General features: G+C 39.7%; 2 protein-coding genes and 1 non-coding gene across 3 annotated transcripts; all 3 read left to right on the plus strand.

Annotated features, from left to right (window-relative positions):
* Nucleotides 1-95: 95 nt before the first annotated feature.
* On the plus strand, nt 96-5,185 carry herpud1 (homocysteine-inducible, endoplasmic reticulum stress-inducible, ubiquitin-like domain member 1). The gene is made up of 8 exons (XM_033968457.2): nt 96-452; nt 799-876; nt 1,340-1,411; nt 1,974-2,116; nt 2,376-2,486; nt 2,574-2,948; nt 3,986-4,079; nt 4,194-5,185. Exons 1-8 carry the CDS (start codon nt 297-299, stop codon nt 4,374-4,376), a joined length of 1,212 nt encoding a protein of 403 aa, XP_033824348.1. The 5' UTR covers nt 96-296; the 3' UTR covers nt 4,377-5,185.
* Nucleotides 5,186-6,274: 1,089 nt separating this feature from the next.
* On the plus strand, nt 6,275-14,846 carry cetp (cholesteryl ester transfer protein, plasma). The gene is made up of 17 exons (XM_033968719.2): nt 6,275-6,525; nt 7,641-7,755; nt 7,834-7,965; nt 8,038-8,108; nt 8,229-8,316; nt 8,410-8,479; nt 11,778-11,838; nt 11,926-12,017; nt 12,630-12,729; nt 12,850-12,929; nt 13,018-13,068; nt 13,377-13,532; nt 13,982-14,049; nt 14,143-14,185; nt 14,258-14,333; nt 14,413-14,498; nt 14,574-14,846. Exons 1-17 carry the CDS (start codon nt 6,390-6,392, stop codon nt 14,649-14,651), a joined length of 1,503 nt encoding a protein of 500 aa, XP_033824610.2. The 5' UTR covers nt 6,275-6,389; the 3' UTR covers nt 14,652-14,846.
* Nucleotides 14,847-15,345: 499 nt separating this feature from the next.
* trnal-cag (transfer RNA leucine (anticodon CAG)) lies at nt 15,346-15,428 on the plus strand. Its single transcript has one exon. It is a non-coding gene; the product is annotated as a tRNA-Leu (tRNA).
* Nucleotides 15,429-18,107: the final 2,679 nt, after the last annotated feature.

Here is an 18,107-nt window from a genome sequence, read left to right on the forward strand (position 1 = left end):
AACGAAGAGTGGTATTCACAATACACGATCTTTGCAAGGAAAACCCACACTGCGCATGCTCAGATGTGGACGCTTTCAACAGGCTCCACGTCTGAGCACGAGCACGGACAGCCAATCAGCAGCTTCCACACTGTTTGGAAACAACACACCACCACCCTAAAGACCCGTGTGTCAGACTGCTCCCACGATCTGATCAAGTTTCTCGAAAAGCTTGCAATTTCGCGTTGATTATTTAGCACTTAGCCGTTTGTGTTAATTGAAGTAATAATAGATCAGACCACACGCTGCTACCAAACATGGAGGAGGCGCGAGGTTCTCCACTGAAGACCATTTCTATCGTCGTAAAAACGCCAAACCAGCATCAAAAAGACCAAACCATCAATGGCGTCGATGTCAACTGGACTGTAAAGAACTTGAAAATACACCTGTCTACTGTCTACCCGACTAAACCGGTAAGTTATTATGAGGAAAAGGTCATCTCTGTTACCGTAATAATAAAGAACAACGCCATATTGGTCCTTTCTGGGCTGTTATGAAATGTCACGGAAAACCCTGCCAAAAAGTCAATTTCGCTTTTGCAATCGCGCCTTCTAGTTTTTACACGAAATCACATCCGTCTGCTTTAGATCACAGAGCACAGCTTAATAACTACAATCAGGCTTTTTAACACTAGTAAACTTTTGATCACAAGCAGTTTATAATATCTGTAAAACATCAAGTATTTTGCTGTGAGAAGAACATTGTCAAAATTCTTGTGCATATCAATGTGTATTTAATATTTTTTTTATTTTTCCTTAGGCTGTGAATGAACAGAGACTTATCTACTCTGGTAAACTTCTTCCTGACCACCTCCATATCAGAGACCTCTCCAGACAGGTATCCACGCCCTCCCACTGGCAAAGTCTGTTGTTAATGGTGGATGTGTCCTTGTTTTCCTTTGTTTGATAAAATGGGCTACAATGTTTTTTAGGTCTCTAGACAATGGTCTCTAAACATGTCCAGTATAATGTTTCATTTCTTTTGGTTGTGTGCATTCCTGTCACCCTCAATTTGCTGATAACACCTCTCCATAGAAAAAAATGCTTTCACAAGAAATCCTAGCCTTTTTGTGTACATATGAGAAATGTTATTACCTACGTCACCTACCTTATTATCTACTTTGGTAATCTTCTTCCAATTATAATTTTTTGAAACATCATTTTTATCATGTGTCAGGATAAGTACAAATTTTGCCATTTCACCCACCCAGCTTAGAAAACACACATAAAACTTTGACCATATGAAAAGTCTTTGTTTGAACCCTGTCTTCTGTTGACATTTTGTCTGTTTTTCTTTTCAGACTGAGTCCACACTGACATTGCACCTGGTGTGTGCAGTAAAGAACCCCTCACAAACGACAATGGCTGCAAAGGTAGGATAAAATGTGTATTGATTAATTTGCCCATACAACAACAGATGTATAAGCTCTTAAAAACACAAATATGTTAGTGTAAAATCTATTCAATCAAGGGCCGGATTGCTGTGTTGGAGTAGAATGTACAGTTGGTTGAACAACAGGTGCATAGTTTCACATTTTGTCTCATTCTCAGCCAACCATGGAAGAGTGCACATTTTCACTTCAGTTTTTGGCTTAACCAAAGTTGTTCAAGCAAATAAATGGAAGCCATTTTGATTTTCTTTAGAGAAAACATGCACTTTGTATTGGTAGCAACAGTAAGAACAGACAGACAGTTACTAAATTATCTTAGAACGTCTGTGTATAATACATACTTGTAATAAGTGATTATTACATACTTGTATTACATACTTGTAATGTATTTTTTTTTAAATGTGTTATCGCTGCTAGTGGTTATTGTTTCTGTGTATGAGGTATTTACAAACTGCTTCACATTTACATTGTGGAGCAGTTTGTTACTAGTTTTTGAAAAATACTATACAAATAGTTATTATTAGTATTATTCCATGTTTTTCAGAGTAAAGAAGCAGATACCTCACATTCCTCCCCCTCCAGCAGTGCTTCCACATCATCTATCCAGGATCAGGCTGCTCCAGAGCTAAGGCAGAGGAGAGTGCCTGCCCCTCCCACTGGAACTCCTGTGTGGCCCACAGCCCAAATGTAAGTCTATGAATGAAGCCTTGGAGTTCAGTCCAGCACTTTTATGAGAAGTAAAAACATTATGTCTGTGTTTATGGCCGTGGCTGTGAACACTTTTTCTGTTTAATTTTTTTGCACTTTGGACAGTATGGCAGAGTTTTATTTATTTTATTATGTTACTAGTTCTCAATTCAATTTTAAAACGGATCAATTCAGGATTTCTTGTCCCTGTCCATTTGCTTCATAGTTTCCTTCATAGTTTGTTTATCTCTGTTCTTAGGTATGGAACTCCAGCAATGACACAGCCATCATTCCCCACATACTCTTTGTACAGCACCCAACAGCTTCTATGGCTACAGCACGTCTATGCACAGCAGTATTATATGCAATAGTACGTTTATTACCATATCCTTGTATTATTTTAATAGTATATTTGACCAGTACCTCCTAAATATGTGTCCATCTTCTTCACCAACAGCCATGCAGCATTGGCTGCAGCAAGTACAGGACCATTGCACCAAACAACAACAATAGCTCAGTACCCCCCTGTCCCTGCACCACATCAAGTACCTGTTCCTGCTCCTCTGGCCAATCAAAACCCAATCGACAACCTACCAGTTAATCAGAACCCTGCTCCGGACGCAGCCTTCATCAATCCCGGTGTGGCCAATCAGAACATGCGGATGAATGCACAGGGCGGGCCTGTGATGGAGGATGAGGAAGATGTGGAACGAGATTGGTTAGACTGGTTTTACTCTGCTGCCAGATTAGGAGTTCTGCTCATGATTGTTTACTTCAATTCCAACCTCAGTCGCTTCCTGCTGGTGATGGGCATGCTGTTCTTCATGTACATGTAAGTCCACACAGCCGTATGTCCAACACAGGCTCAACATCATAGGAATTTTTTTTACCACGGTCCATATCATAAAGGATTAACTTGATATCCCCAGTATAATGATAGTACATAGGAATACTTCAGTAGTCTGGTGTTCCACAGGGCATACACATTGCCAAATGTGAGTGTTCGGGTAACCCAGTTTGAGGATCTGACATAGCATTATAAACCTGTTTTACAACACACAAAGAAACACTGGGCTGACACCTGAGCCTGTGTATGCAGACAACAGACAAACCACCATGTGAACTCGGCCCACAAAGACAGGGCTTAAAGAAAAACGATGTTCTTTCGTTCAAGTGAATATTAACCCAATTGTTGCTTCATTCAAAAACTATTATTTCAAAGCAGTGATATGTATTTTCACTCAGTTGTAAATGTGAAGCAGTCTTGTAGCTAACTCACTTACTTCTAAGTATCCACCTTTACTATTGTCTATCTTAATGTGCTAAACACTCCTACAACATTTGGTTTGTGGTTATGATCTCGGAGCCAAACCTTTACATATTTTTATCTGTCAAATTAGTAAGTGAAGTTTCCTTTTCAGTGATAACAAAGATATTTCCTTTATGTTAAACAGCTTCTGTTTGCATCAACTGCATGAATGTCACAACATATTACTTCTTGAAATATTTTTTCTGTAAACCTAGAAAAAGTGTAAGAGCTCTAGCAAGTAACATATCTGAAGCTCAGATCATGCTGAGGGATAACATGTCTCCCCTGTCTCTGTTATGTAACTGCTGACCCTCATACACATTCCACTGGGACATGTGGCTCTTTCAGACCAGTGTTTATGTACAGAAAGCCCCTTTACTCACAGCTCTAAGACACTACAGAATATATTGAGGATAAGTGGGTGGTTATAAGTGAATAGTTTTGTATAGTTTCCCCATGCGTTGTATCAGTACTTTTGGTCAGGACTAAGCTACATGTTGATGTGCTTTTTTACATGTCAAATACTTGCTAATTTAAATGTTTTTCTTTCTCCCTTACAGGCACACTGTAGGATGGTTCCCTTTCAGAAGGCGTGCAGTACAAGTGCAACCCCCCATTCCTCCACAAGCCCCTGAAAACCAGAACCCAGAACCTGTAAGAATCCCTTTGTGCTCTTATTTGATTTAGTGTCCTGTTGTTTTTAGATGTGTTTTGTTCAAATGTATTTGTAAATGGAATTAAATAAACTTTTTTATGCTCCTTCCCCAGGTTGCTGCTGAGGAGGCAGACAGACCCAGTGAAGATGGTTCTGAGGAGAGCTCTGAACCAGGACCAATGACAGCTGTGTTAGTGCCTCCTCACCAAGTGTCTATGATGTGGACCACCTGGGTCTTCTTCAAAACCTTCTTCTCCTCGCTCATCCCTGATATCCCCCAGGGAGTGGCTAACTGAGGTCCTTTCTCTCCTTCTCAGCAACACAGACAGATATTCTAAAGAAATGTCCAAGGACACTATTTATGGAGCCTTATGCACAATAGCAGAGCAAAGAAACAGTGCTAAATGTGAACTGGGATTAATAGGGACTGTAGATGTGTAAATTTAACAGTAGGTGGCAGCAGTGAAGATGTACCTTACAGGTATACAAGTAATAGTGTATTTATCTTCTCAATGCAGCATGTAACAGCCACTTAAAGTTGAAGTACTTATAGTTAAATATATTAAACTATATCAAACTATTGATTTTTAAAGGTTACATAAAACACTGCATTATGAGAAGGTCTTATTCATGGCCAAATGCAAAAACTGCTCTTCTGTTGTAAAATATGGGCATATCTTCTTGGACATTCTATGGACATTTTGTAAATATATATGTACACAAAGCACTTTATAATATGTATCTTATGCAAGCCTTCACTTACATGTTTAGGTGAATTTCAGTTTTTAAAGGGGCCCAACATCATAAATCATTTAGTGGTACCAAAATGTCTGTATTTTTAAAACTTTTCTTTTTCAAAGGACTACAGCAAGAACAATTTAAAGGTGGTAAAGCACGTTTGATAAGCTGTTAAGTTCAATGGATTTATTATTTGTTTCTCTTGAAAGTGAACTGGGGAATTGCAACACATTGATGAGCACAATGGTTCCCACTGATTGTATATTTTGTTTATATTTTATGACATTTTTTAGTTTATGGTAAACGACTGTTGCAGAAAGTGATGCTGTAAGATGCAATAAATATTCTTATCTGTAATATTTCATTATTTATATATTGTATCATATGCTGGTTTTCTATTTTGTCTTGGTTTATGTGAAAACAGTAACACCACTACTTCTATACATGGGTTACAGCGTGATGAAAGCATAGCAATGTTGCCATGGCAATTATAAAAAAAAACGTTTGAATTGTGAAAAGTGATCAAAGTGGCTCATGTAACCAAATCAATGAAAAGGCTACTCTTCTTTTCTATCATATATCACACACTAACCTATTTAATACATTTAGTATTTCAGCACCTTTACCCCAAAGAACCATAGCAGGATACTGACACAGACATCTACTCAGAAGAACACAATATTCAACTTTCTTGCAACCAATTTTGCACTCACTGACCCACTGTCAACTTGTATGCAAACTTGCATAGGCTTAAACAAACTATTGATCCACTAAGTTAATATCTTGGTCACAGTAGTGCACACAGAAAAACAAAAGGCATAAAATTAAAGTTACAAAAATAGCAAAATATTTGTGTCTAATAAGGTAAAAATATTTAGGCTCTGTACAAGAGGTTGGAAGGAAATGCGGTGCAAAAATAAATGGTAGCTTAAGACATATCTTAATGTCATCTTATCTATATAGTATGTAAGATTAGTTCCACATATTGTCCATAAATAGAAAGTTATTACATTTTTGGATAAAACTTAAACAGAGAATAAAGGCACTGATTGGATTTATCATTTGTTGCTTAAGATCTAGCTCTTCAGTGCCCCAATATGTACGAGCCTCCTGTGTCCTTATAGCTCACACTGAGGTCCAGGAGTCAGGACACAGTGTACTGTTACTGACAGACTTAGGCATGAGACATTATTCAGAAAAAGCTAAGATTTGAATGCAGTAGGAACGTACTAGTCATTTTTAACTTGGTCTTGCTGTTACATCAGACATTTGTAATTATACAGTTTATTAATTTATTTCCTTGAAGAAAAATTTTTGTTTACTTTTTTCAATGATTCTCTCTGGGTGGTGAACTGTGTTATTATTTTTTCCTTTGTTTTAAATCAGTGTTCGTTTTTTTTTACCAGAGCAAGTTGCACTTTGTCCAGTTTACTTTTGGGAATCTTGTTTGATCAGTTAATCAAATCCCTGCTTGCCATTGGCTAAATACTCTGGACATCTGGACAGTTAAAGGGACCGCTGAGAAGGAGCTTGGCTGATATAGATGTATTCAGCCAAGTCAGAGTAAAAAAATGCCTTGGTGGTGGCCATTTCTTCTGCTGGTGGTGTGTACCCGTGGGATGTCCCAGGAATGTATGGAGGATCCTGCCGAAGCCTACCGATTCACAGGGGTCGCCTGCCGTCTCACCTACCCTGCTGCTGTGGTCTGTAAGTACAAATGTTTCACTATAGAGGCTGGCTTTTGTGTGTGGAAATGGTGAAACCAGTTCTTGAGTTACTGAGGTGTATTTTTTCTCACTAAAATTGGAATGACAGTTCCATTTTAGGTTAAAGTCATGTGCTATCCCCAAGACTTGATTTAATAAAAATGTTGAACAATCCATGGTATGATTGTTAAATATATGGTATACAACAAACCCCTTAATGTTACATGCCAATCACTTGGCATATTCCTCAGGATCAAATAAATCAAGTACACTGTGTGTATTTGTTCTGATGAGGAATCAGGGTTCAAAGACTGTGCAAGCAATGGGTAAATGTAATAATAATAATACATTTTATTTATAACGCACTTTACATTTGAACAACAAATCTCAAAGTGCTACAGTGCAAAAAAGACCTTAAAAACAGAAGACAATTAGTGTAAAAGTGTAAAAAAATGTGTTTATTTTGAATGGGTAAAATGTGTTTATTTTGAATGGGTAAAATGTGTTTATTTTGAATGGGTAAAATGTGTTTATTTTTCCTAAAAAGCCTAACTAAAATGAGGTCCAAATCAAACTCAAAAGGTTTCTGAATGTTTTGGAGTATAAACACATGAGTGGGTCTCTAGCTTTGGCATCTGCTGTCTGAATAATTATAAAGTAAATATAAGGATAGGTTAGGTGCAGCTGGGGGATTGTTCGATAGACAGTAAATTGAGTATTTGTTGGGTCTTGACAATTGTCATGTCGAAGTTGAATCCTATAATACTAAACTGATATTTAGGGACTTATAATTGGGAGGGAAAAGAAGTCCAGGTGGGATTAATATAAATTTAAGAGGTTTTTTTTTTTTTTGTTTTTTTTTTGTTTTTTTAGGTTGTTATACAAATCCCTCCAGATTCTTCTCAGAATGGTTGATTTGACTGACAGCTTTCCATTAATGTTTACATGTCCATGAGCTTGATAGTTCCCTTTTATCAGATAGAGGATGAAAAGAAATCAATTAAGAAAAAGTACAAGGGTCCACACATGGGTCCTCTGACTGAAGAGGTTATTAAAAATTGTGTGACATATGCTGGAATAGTGAGATGGTTGAAAGTAACATTTTCTTTGTTATAGTGAATGAAAAAACAACCAAAGTGATAGAAGCAGCGTTCCAACACACAAAATATCCCACAATAAAAGGAGAGAAGGCTCTGCTGTTTGGGAGCAAACTTATCTACGGACTGAACAAGTGAGGACACACTTATAAAGACACATAAATGTCATAAATAACAGAGTAACAGTTTTTTGGGACTATTTATGTTGTCAGTTTAGAGATTTACAACCTGACCATTGGCCAGAGTGCATTTGAGCTGCGCCCCGGTGAGGGCATCTCTTTGAACATCAGTAATGTGTCTGTAGTGTTCAAAGGCACCATCCAGTATGCATACGGCAGCTGGCTGTGAGTCAATCACTGGTGTAAAACATGACAATCACATCAACATTTACTAATACGAATAACTTTTTTTTTAAGTCTCAATTTTGGACATTCAGTGGATTTTGAAATGGAGTCTGAGATTGACCTTGGGATTAACCCGAAACTGTGTATGTACCCAATTTGTGTTTTCAAAATTCAAAATTGACCTTCTTCTTCTTGTAAAGAAAAACTGTAACTATAAAATGTTTCTGGTAAAAGTACTGTTTGTTGTTATTGTTTCTTTCTAGACTGTGGTAATGGTAAAGTGTCAGCTGACACATCTGACTGTTACTTGAAATTCCACAAACTGGACCTGCTTCTGCAGGGAGACAGAGAGTAGGTCACAACAACTCTATCCAAAAAAATAATAATAATAATTAATTAAAATGTTTTTTTTGTGTGTTTAACTTAAAATGTCCTTGTTAATAGACCAAACTGGCTAAAGAAAGTCTTCACCCACTTCCTCACTTTTACTATCAAAGTAGCCGTCAGAGGACAGGTAAGTTAATAATGAGATAGATAATGGTTCATCTGAGTGTCCAGTACAGGAATCTACAGTATTTTCATTAAAGCGATAATAACCATACTGAAACTGTAAACAGCTATTGTTTCCAGCTGAGACTACCCTACCCTAAGGGTAGTCTCAGCTGAAACTGGAAACGTAATGGAACGTTACGTATGCAACTGCAGTTCTGATTCAAGGATGTCCGCCAGAGGCAGTGCTTCAAGCATTGAATGATCACTCTTGCTCATGCACAGGTCAAGAATTAATAACAATTTCACCGCTGACCTTCCGGTGACCCGCGTGAAGCTATATAGTCACGTGATTCTGGAAGCACAGTCCCTTAAACTTCTCACAAGGGGACGAGGATTCCGAGGGACAGAAACCTTCCGAAGGATATGCGACACCAGGCCCTGCAGTGGCCATACTCAGAGTTGGAGACGGTTGGGATGGGGATGCAGTATCCGCTCCCCCAGCTGGGACAAGAGGTCCATCCTGGAGGGGAGGCACATTGGAGCGCTGCAACTGAGTTGGTGCAGAAGCAGGAACCAGATCCTCGCTGGCCAGAATGGAGAAGGACATGAGGCCAGTCGTGAGCCAGTGAATCCTGACCCAATGGACTGGTGTTGTCCATCAGAGAGAAGCAGAGTGCAATGGGTTGGCCCTGCCGAAGACCCTCCAGATGGTGCAGACCCCTTCTGGATCAAGCTTCCATTCCCCCGGCAAGAGGAGTATGGCGAGAGAGGAAATCTGCCACCTAATTCCGAGTCCCTGGAAGAAAGGTCCCTGGAAGAAAGACTGCCCCCAGGCTGGCATAATGGACTGGCGCTCACATGAGAAACTGCCAGGTTCTCTGTGTGAGATTCACAGATCCACAAATATCCTAGGATATTTAGGATATATGCTCCCCGACCAAACTTGAAGTCCATGTCCCCTGTACCAACCGGCCTTGCCATGTTGCAGCCCAACCCATGGAGGATGCGTCCATATACACAACTTCCCTGCGTGAAAGCAGAGACCCCAGCGGGACGCCTTGCAGGATCCAACGCCTGTCTCGCCACTGAGACAGGTAGTGCAGATACTGGAGAGAGACACATGCAGCCTCTCGTGTCTGTGTGCCAACTGAGTCACATCCACCTGTAGACTGTAGGCAGCCACATCTGCATCGGCTGTAATGAAAGTAACCCCAGCGGAACTAGACTGGAGGCTGCTACCAACTAAGGATGGGACGATATTAAAATTTAGACTCACGATTATTGTGACCAAAATAATCGTGATTAACTATATTATCACGATAATTATTAAACCAAGGCAATATGATGTCCTCATATGTGGACACCAGGACCTTGTAGAGAAAAAAAATGTATTGTGGCCTAGACAACCCAAAATGTGTTGTCCACATATTATATGTGGATGCCAGGTCCCAGGAGGTTATAGGTTCAGATTCAGATTAATTCATGATTGTTGTAAAACCATGCACCACTGCTAGAACATTGTGCAAAATGCTGTTCAACTTGCGCTAACCTAGCAATGGCAAAGTCGACAGAAACACAAATTCAGCCATCCAAACTAACACAAACTACATTCAATAGTTTATTTCACATGGTATGTTACTTACGATGGATATTTTCGACTCAAGTTTGGCAAACACTGCAGGATGGTTGTCTCGCAAATGTGCAGGCAAGTTGTCGTTTGCCCTCAGAGCCGTATCTTTTTTCAGCAGGATCTGCTGATTGGTGGCTCATCTTGTTGGTCTTCTTTTTCAAATTCATAATAATTCCACACATCAGACTTCACCTTCTTGAGTGGAGGATATAAATGTGCAATGTCACTGTCTGCCCTCTAACCGTGACTGTGACAGACAGTGATGAAGAACCATCCCCAATTCAAAATAGGCACAGAAGCTAACAAGTTTTATTGCTATGATAGAGGGGCCCCTTGTGGACAAACACATCTAAACATTGTATTGAAACCGGAAACATGAGGCAGTCTGGTGCCGTAAAGGCGATTATAATCGTGTGCAATGATCATGATTATTAAAAAATGCCACAAATAATTCATTGCGAACCTTTTTTATTGCAATTAATGATATTGTCCCATATTACCAACCTACCCAGGAGCTGGAGATATCACAGGAAGGGCAGGGCTTCTCCCGCTTGGAATGAACCCAGCATCCCCATGATGTTGTCGACCCTTGTGGGCGAAGCAACCATGGTGACCGTGTTTGAGGCCATCCCCAAAAAGACAGTGTCTTGGGTCGGGTTCAGATTGCTCTTGTCCATAATCACACTCAGACCCATACGGCTCACATGATTGAGTACAAGCCCTGTGTTGCGAATGACTTGGTCGCGGCTGGGTGCACAAATCAAACAGTCATCGAGGTAAGGCAGAATCTTCAAACCCCACGCCTACAGAGGAGACAAGGCCGCTGCCACCACCCAAGTGAACACCCTGGGTAATAGGGCCAGCCTAAACAGGAGGATCCTGAAATGAAAGTGTCTCCCCTGAAAAACAAAGCGGAGGAAATTCCAGCGTGTGCGACAAATGGGCTTGGTGACATGGTGTAGGACTGCTAGTGTGTAGCAGAAGGCCCGGAGGAGGAGCTCGTTGGTGAAGGCTTGACAGCTGATGTCTAGTCTGAGAGGCCTGGGCTTTCTGTCGCAAAGCCTCCAGTACAGCCTCTCCAAAAAGTTCACCTGAAACCATGGGTTATCCCATCAAAGCCCTCCTACACGTCTCCGTCAAGGGAGCTCGTGCCAACCAGACCTGCTGACGCACCTGGGTCAGGATGGATATCAGGCAGCCAAGCTCCCTTGACATAAAACCCTTGAAAACGTGCACCTCACCGGCGTCTGGGAGTTACCCTCTGCTCCACGTATAGCCCTCTGTCAAGCCCTGCGCAGCTTATGCAGCCCCTAAAGGGTGACTCGCACTTACTGCCTTGACTGTGATATACTTCAATCACAGACCACAGAACTCTGAGCAATAAGGTGCAACTTAAAGGGGGAAAAAATGTGGAACAAAACAGTATCCGCAAATAGCCACAACATGTGACTGCTTCCGAAGTCAGCAGTCACTATATAGCCCCACGTGGGTCACTGGAAGGTCAGTGGTGAATTTGTTGTTATTAATTCTCGACCTCTACATGCGCAAGTGTGATCATTCAGTGCTTTAAGCACTGCCTATGGCGGTCAGAAGGGATGAAATAGAACTGTAATACACAACACATAAAATACTAAATTCTATATCTTCATACAGTTTTTAGCCTCAATCAAATATGTTATTTTTTTTTCAGATTTGTCAGGAGATCAATAAAGTGGCAAACATACTCGCAGACTTTGTCCAGGAAACTGCAGGTAAGTGTCTCACCCTCCCTGATGTAAGTGTCTCACCCTCCCTGATGTGCTCCCGTTTATACTGATCATGACTGAGTCTGTTTGCAGAGAAATTCCTGACTGATGGAGACATCAGTGTGGACATTGGTGTAACTGGGCCTCCAGTCATCACCACCAACTACATCGAATCATATCACAAGGTATATATATATATATATACAAGGGGTGGTTATAATAAAACTCAAGCGTACAAAGAGTACAGTTATATCTAAATCATTGAGTATTGTCACAGTTAGTAAAGTCCAGTCACTTTTCCCAGCTCCTTTTTCCTAGTTCTTCTTGGTGTTGCAAAGTATTGGTCATGCGCTCCATGAGTATAATCTTTTCTACAATAGAGTTTAAGAGATTTGTGGTGGGTGGTTGCTTCTGTAACCAGTATTTTGTTTTACACTTCAAACATGTTAAAAGATAAAGGGTAGTCATTTAACAGCAAGTTTCAGAAGGTAAGTTTTGTCATTTAACAGGTGAGTTTCAGCGGGTAAATTCAATCATGTTCAAGTGTTTTTCTGGTGAGTAGAATTAACAATGATAGGATGGACACTGACCTTCCAGGGAGGGACACAAGACTACAGAGCGGAGCGTGGTGCTTAAATAGGGGGAGGAGTGATTGGTCCTCACTGGTCTGTGTCACACACAACCAAACCACACTAACAGCAACCAAAGAACAACAGTCCAGACGATACAGTTTCCCCCAGCTCATACCTCTTAGAGTTCATTTTTCTCTTATTCAGTTTTTCACCATTTGTTTTTAGGGCTTTACAATATACAAGAATTCCACAACTGTAATTGAAGAGTCTGTTTTTAACCCTCGTCATTTGAAAGAGCATCGAATGCTGTACTTCTGGTTGTCAGGTAAGTAGACCTGAACTAGTACCATTGTAGCGGTCTTTTGATAGATATTTTATCTTAATTATCTTAATATGTTATATACATTTTCATGTTGTGTAACGCTGTTTATGTTTTCCATTTCAGATCATATGTTAAATCAAATCTTCAACGCTACTCACCAAGATGGCCGCTTCCAGCTCAACATCTCTGGACCAGAACTCACTGTGAGAGCGGCACATACTCTCTGCAAATACTGTGATTAGAAATATGTTGTTGTTTTTTTTTTTTTTTGTTTTTTTCATGTCATTTCAGGAACTTTTTGAGACAAATCCTCCTGATGACATGCCTGAGTTTTTTCGGAAGGTATAGCATAAACCTATGACCACTGCCAGAACATGCCACACAAATAAGCTGCAACTGCAAGTACAACTTTTAGTAGTACAAATGCTTTTTACCTTTTCTATGATTGCCCTTGCTTCTTACATTATTCATTCATCTCTGGAAATTTTAACTAATGTATGTACATTACAGTTTTGACATAAAAATTTGTCATTTGAGTTTATTGTGCTCAATCAATCTTACTTTGAGTACTACCATTGCCACAGTTAGATTTACAGAAAACAAGTTAAAGGTTCTTTCTACTTATGCCCTCTGTGTGTATGTGAGTCTAGTGTATCCTGGAGTCCAGCTCTGCGGAGCTCAGAGTGTGGAGCACATCACAAGCGTTTATGAACACGAGCCGTGACTTTGGGAGCACTGTGTGGGCACAGGCCTCGGGGCAGCTCCACTGTGGAGGCTCCACCACACCAGTCCTATCTTTTGAAACGGTCAGTGTTTTCATTTTTCATCCACACTAACAAACTCTTATAGCCTAGAAGGACTGAGTGCTGTCCAGACAAACATGTTATCTTGACATACCATAAAATGTACAGCTAAACATTGATGACAGTGTAATATATATCATCAAGCACAATATCTTGGTTAATACTAAACAAAAACTTGACAATCCATAATATGAGAAGATGTGGTAACCTTGGGGCATTTGAAATTTATCTTACAAAAGGATGCCATGTGTTATCTTCAGCTGACATACATTCTTGGATCATCATTCTGGGCATCTTGTTTATATACAAAATCCCTTAGCCTTTGTGATTTTTTTTAATTACACTCTTCTATTGTGTCCTGTTTCTATTTTAGTAATAATTTAGTACTTTACTTTTGGGTTCCATGGTGTTGTATTTTGGCTGCAATAATTTGAAATCTTTATTCCCTATAGAATGTAGCAATGGAGGTTTGGGCGTCTTACGCTAATAAGAAAATCTCCTTACATGGTAAAGTCACAGAGTAAGTTTATGAAGCCAACAATAATGAAACTGCACATATTATTGATATAATCTAAAATGTTTCAAAGGGATAATAGTAGTTTTTACTTTTTAGGGTTTTTGCTAGTCCAGTTCAGATACCAGTAGAATATTATACGGTAATTATACGGTATTTATTTACACACATTACAGTGAGCTGCAGTTTATGAACATCTGCCATGGTGTTTTAGATCGAAGAATATAACAAACTGCGAACATTTCTTGAAAATGCAGTGGAGAAGACAGGTGTGCCAAAGATCATTACCGGTGAGATGAAATCTCTGATGCCACTGGAAATAAGTATTGGCTAAATAAAGATATTTATTTCTTCTTTGCTGTGATACAGTTCTTGAGGCAAAGATAACTCTACTGCTCAACAAGCAGGGGGTCAATCTGTTTGACATCTACAATCCGGAAGTAATTCCTCAAGATGTAAGTGGCTTTTTACTAATTAGACATTTCAACATTATTTATGTAGGCTTATGTCACCTGTTCTTTTGCCGTCAGGGCTATGTGCTGATCCAGATGGACTTTGGCTTTCCACATCATCTTCTTGTCGAGTTCCTCCGGAAAACTCTGGAGTAGATAAGCCAGGAGCGCTGTGTGAACTGTATTTTATCAGTCTGAGTAGGCCAGATACAGGCCACTAGTAGCCTACAAGTCTACAGCAAGTAACACAACCCACGTGCTGATAGTGAATAATTAGCCTTTTGTTGTAAAATGTGTATTAAAGTTTGAAACCTACTGAACATGAATAAATGCAAATGCGTATTTTGTGTCAACGTGTCTGTTTATTTTTGGTCTTTTGTCCTGCTTGACCTAAAGGACACTGGATAAATTGTCCTGCTTCGCAGACTCTCGACCTAACACAGGAAGAAGGAATAGGCATTAAGACCTAAAGGAGACTGGGTAAATTGAGCCATTTTTGTGGGATTTGTGTTGAAACCATGTGAGCCTATGGTGAAATCTGAATCATGTTTGTATTAAGTGCGTTCTGTGACACAGGTTTAGAGAAACTGGCTTTTGGCCTGTTTTGTACTGAAAATATACACATATAAAGAAACAAGAGAATTACCTAGCACACTCAGACAACCCAAAAACATGTAAAAGTTAAAGTTATATGCTAATATCCCATTATTTTGTTGACGTATTTTTCGTATTTATCTTGTGGGATTTTCCAACATTACTATTGTATTATTAATATTAGGTCTTGTATGGTTTTATGTATTATTATTATTTTGTATTTCTTCATTTCTAACAAATAGAAAAGTGGTACTGTGTCAGGATGGCCGAGCGGTCTAAGGCGCTGCGTTCAGGTCGCAGTCTCCCCTGGAGGCGTGGGTTCGAATCCCACTTCTGACAAGATCATTTTGAAGGAATTAAGTTTTGTATTGCGTCAAAACTCGTAGGGTCTGCGCAAAAGCTGCATGTTAATTACGAAAGCGAGTCATGCTCACTATGCCAATGCTGTTATCTGCCGAAAAAAGACAGATTCTTCATCAATTGCTTTCCACCAGATGGCGCACTTGAATAACCAATGACCCAAGAGGCGTCTGACTGAATATCAGTAGCTTTGTGCGTGGTTCTGGGTACCCTTTCCTCTGCACAGGAAAACTCTTGAATCTTGAAACAGTTGGACTGTTCGAGATATTTGATGCTGTTATTTGCCATTCAAACGCTAAATTAACAACCTACACAACGGGGAAAATTTTTAGATTTACAAATGTATCAAAATATTGTCACATTCTAAAACTAATATAGACTGCTTTTGTTAAGTTCTTCCCTTTACTTGTCCTGTGTCGGGGTGTTTCTGTCCCTCCTAGGAGAAACTTGATGGTTGTTGGATTCGCTGTGGGATATACCGCCCCCAGCAGGTGGTCCTTTTTGCACTGCATTCTTTACTTGTCTGTCGACTGGTGCCGTTTGGTGCCAGGAGCTATATAAGGCATCTCGCGGAGATCTACATCCCCTATGTCTACTTCAGTTAGCTCAGTTTGTAGTATGTGCAGTGGTTGAAGGGTTCATCTTTTTCTATAAAAAAAACTAGTTGCCTTTCTCACAGTTGAAAATGTGCCATTTGTTCTTTCAAATTGTAAAATTAGAATTTTTCTAAATGTCAAAATTGTGAAAATCTCTCTCTCTTCCATTTGCCCATGTTTATGAATGTAACAGTAGGCTGTAACAGCCTATTTCATACAATTTGCATAGTGCTCTCCCTGTATTTGCAGGCCATTTTGAGCCCCTACCAAACTAATAATCTGCTATTAATTTTGGACTATATGAAAAAAATGAACTGAATCTGGGTTAACATCTATCTTTGAAGAATGTGCCGAAACTTTTTCTTTTTTTTAGACTGGGTGCGGCCCCTTTATAGGACCTATACATGGTGTGACCTCTGCAGTTCTCTGACCAAACACAGACAGGACTGCATCTCCTGCAGTGATTTGGGGGATTCTTCTCACTCCTTGTAGTATCAGGCATTCTCTGAGACTGATGATGCAATGCAGTCCACTGCTTAGGTAGTCCTGATGGGCTAAACCAGTTTGGCCCTAGTTAAGCCTACAGTAGTAGTTCTGAGCAGGTTGGATGGGGTTTGGTCCTGGTCCTATAGATTGACCCAGATTATGAAATTTAATCAGTGAGTGTGCACCATACTGTGAAAGTCAAACCTTTTCTGTTACAGAGCACCTCAAGCTGGTTGGCGTATATTCAATGCAATCCCATTAAGACACAAATGAGAACAGAGTGTATATGCCACTGTGCATAAAACGTTTTTGGCATCTTTACAGAAATGTACTCAAATTAAATTTTCAGATAAGACTTGGATGACTTTCTTGTTGCACAATGCAGTCCATTCATTTGACATAGTTTTATGCCAGATGCCATTGTGAACTCACTATCTTCACAACACTGAAGAACATTTGGTCTCAGCAATAATGAGTACGGTATGCTCCTCTTAATATGAAAAAATAAAGAAGTCAGCACAAGACTGGTTTACCAAAGGCTCAACACAAACAGTTGGCACTGGCAGGAAGCTCATGTAAAAACACCAACAATCCATATAAACCTTAAAAGATTTGTGGTGCATTCAGTTGTATTTCGGTTTATGCCATGTTATATTGTATCTTTATAATTTTATTTGACCTGCAGTGAACAGATGATTACTTTTGGTGAATTAGGAACTGAAAGCAATCTGCAGTTGTTGTCGCTTATATTAGGTTTTACCATGTAATTTATATTTCAGTGGTTTATTTGAGTCTGGCCTGAGCTGAAATGAGGTTTATGATATGCCTTGTGCATGGTGCTGTGTGCCTTGATCCTATAGACCAGGCATGCCCAAACTGTGGTCCGGGGGCCAAATGCGGCCCTCAGACCAATTTTTCTTGGCCCTCAAGCTTCCAGGTCAATTGGCCTATATTACCTTAAACAGTACTTTTTATCTACTTTAACAAGCCCATATCAAATATTTAATGTGTTCCATTGAGGACGTAAGCATGAATAAAGGTCTAGTGGTTCAGTCTAACTTGTGATAATAACACAGATTTGAAGTATTCACTGTACTGGCGACCAGTCTATGGCCCTCAATGGGTCCTCAATGGGCCCTCAACTTTGTCTGTGTTTTTATATGTGGCCCTTAATGAGAAAGGTTTGGACATCCCTGCTATAGACCCACTGAAACACTACAGCTGATAGGAGGCTCAGTGTCTCACTGTGAAGGAATCTGTCCTTCTTTAGAGAGGGTCAAAGATCACTCTAATGAAACCCTCTAGCATGTGGAGAATGCTGTTAGTCAGCATCTAGGCTTAGATGTAGTCTATAGTACCTGATCTGATTTCAGGGAAAGACCTTGTGTAATTGGTGCCTCTCGTTTACTCCCTGTATTAGTTGAAGTAGTACCAGGAGTGATCATTACATACAAGTGTACATGTATGCACTTATCCTCAAACATGATGTATACTCAGTATTTGTAGCACTTTCTGTATGCAAGTAGGATAAAAAATGTAAAACTTTTTATGTAATTATTCCTTTTGAATGAACTGA

This window comes from Periophthalmus magnuspinnatus, chromosome 6, assembly GCF_009829125.3.
Source record: "Periophthalmus magnuspinnatus isolate fPerMag1 chromosome 6, fPerMag1.2.pri, whole genome shotgun sequence".
Taxonomy (NCBI): domain Eukaryota; kingdom Metazoa; phylum Chordata; class Actinopteri; order Gobiiformes; family Gobiidae; genus Periophthalmus; species Periophthalmus magnuspinnatus.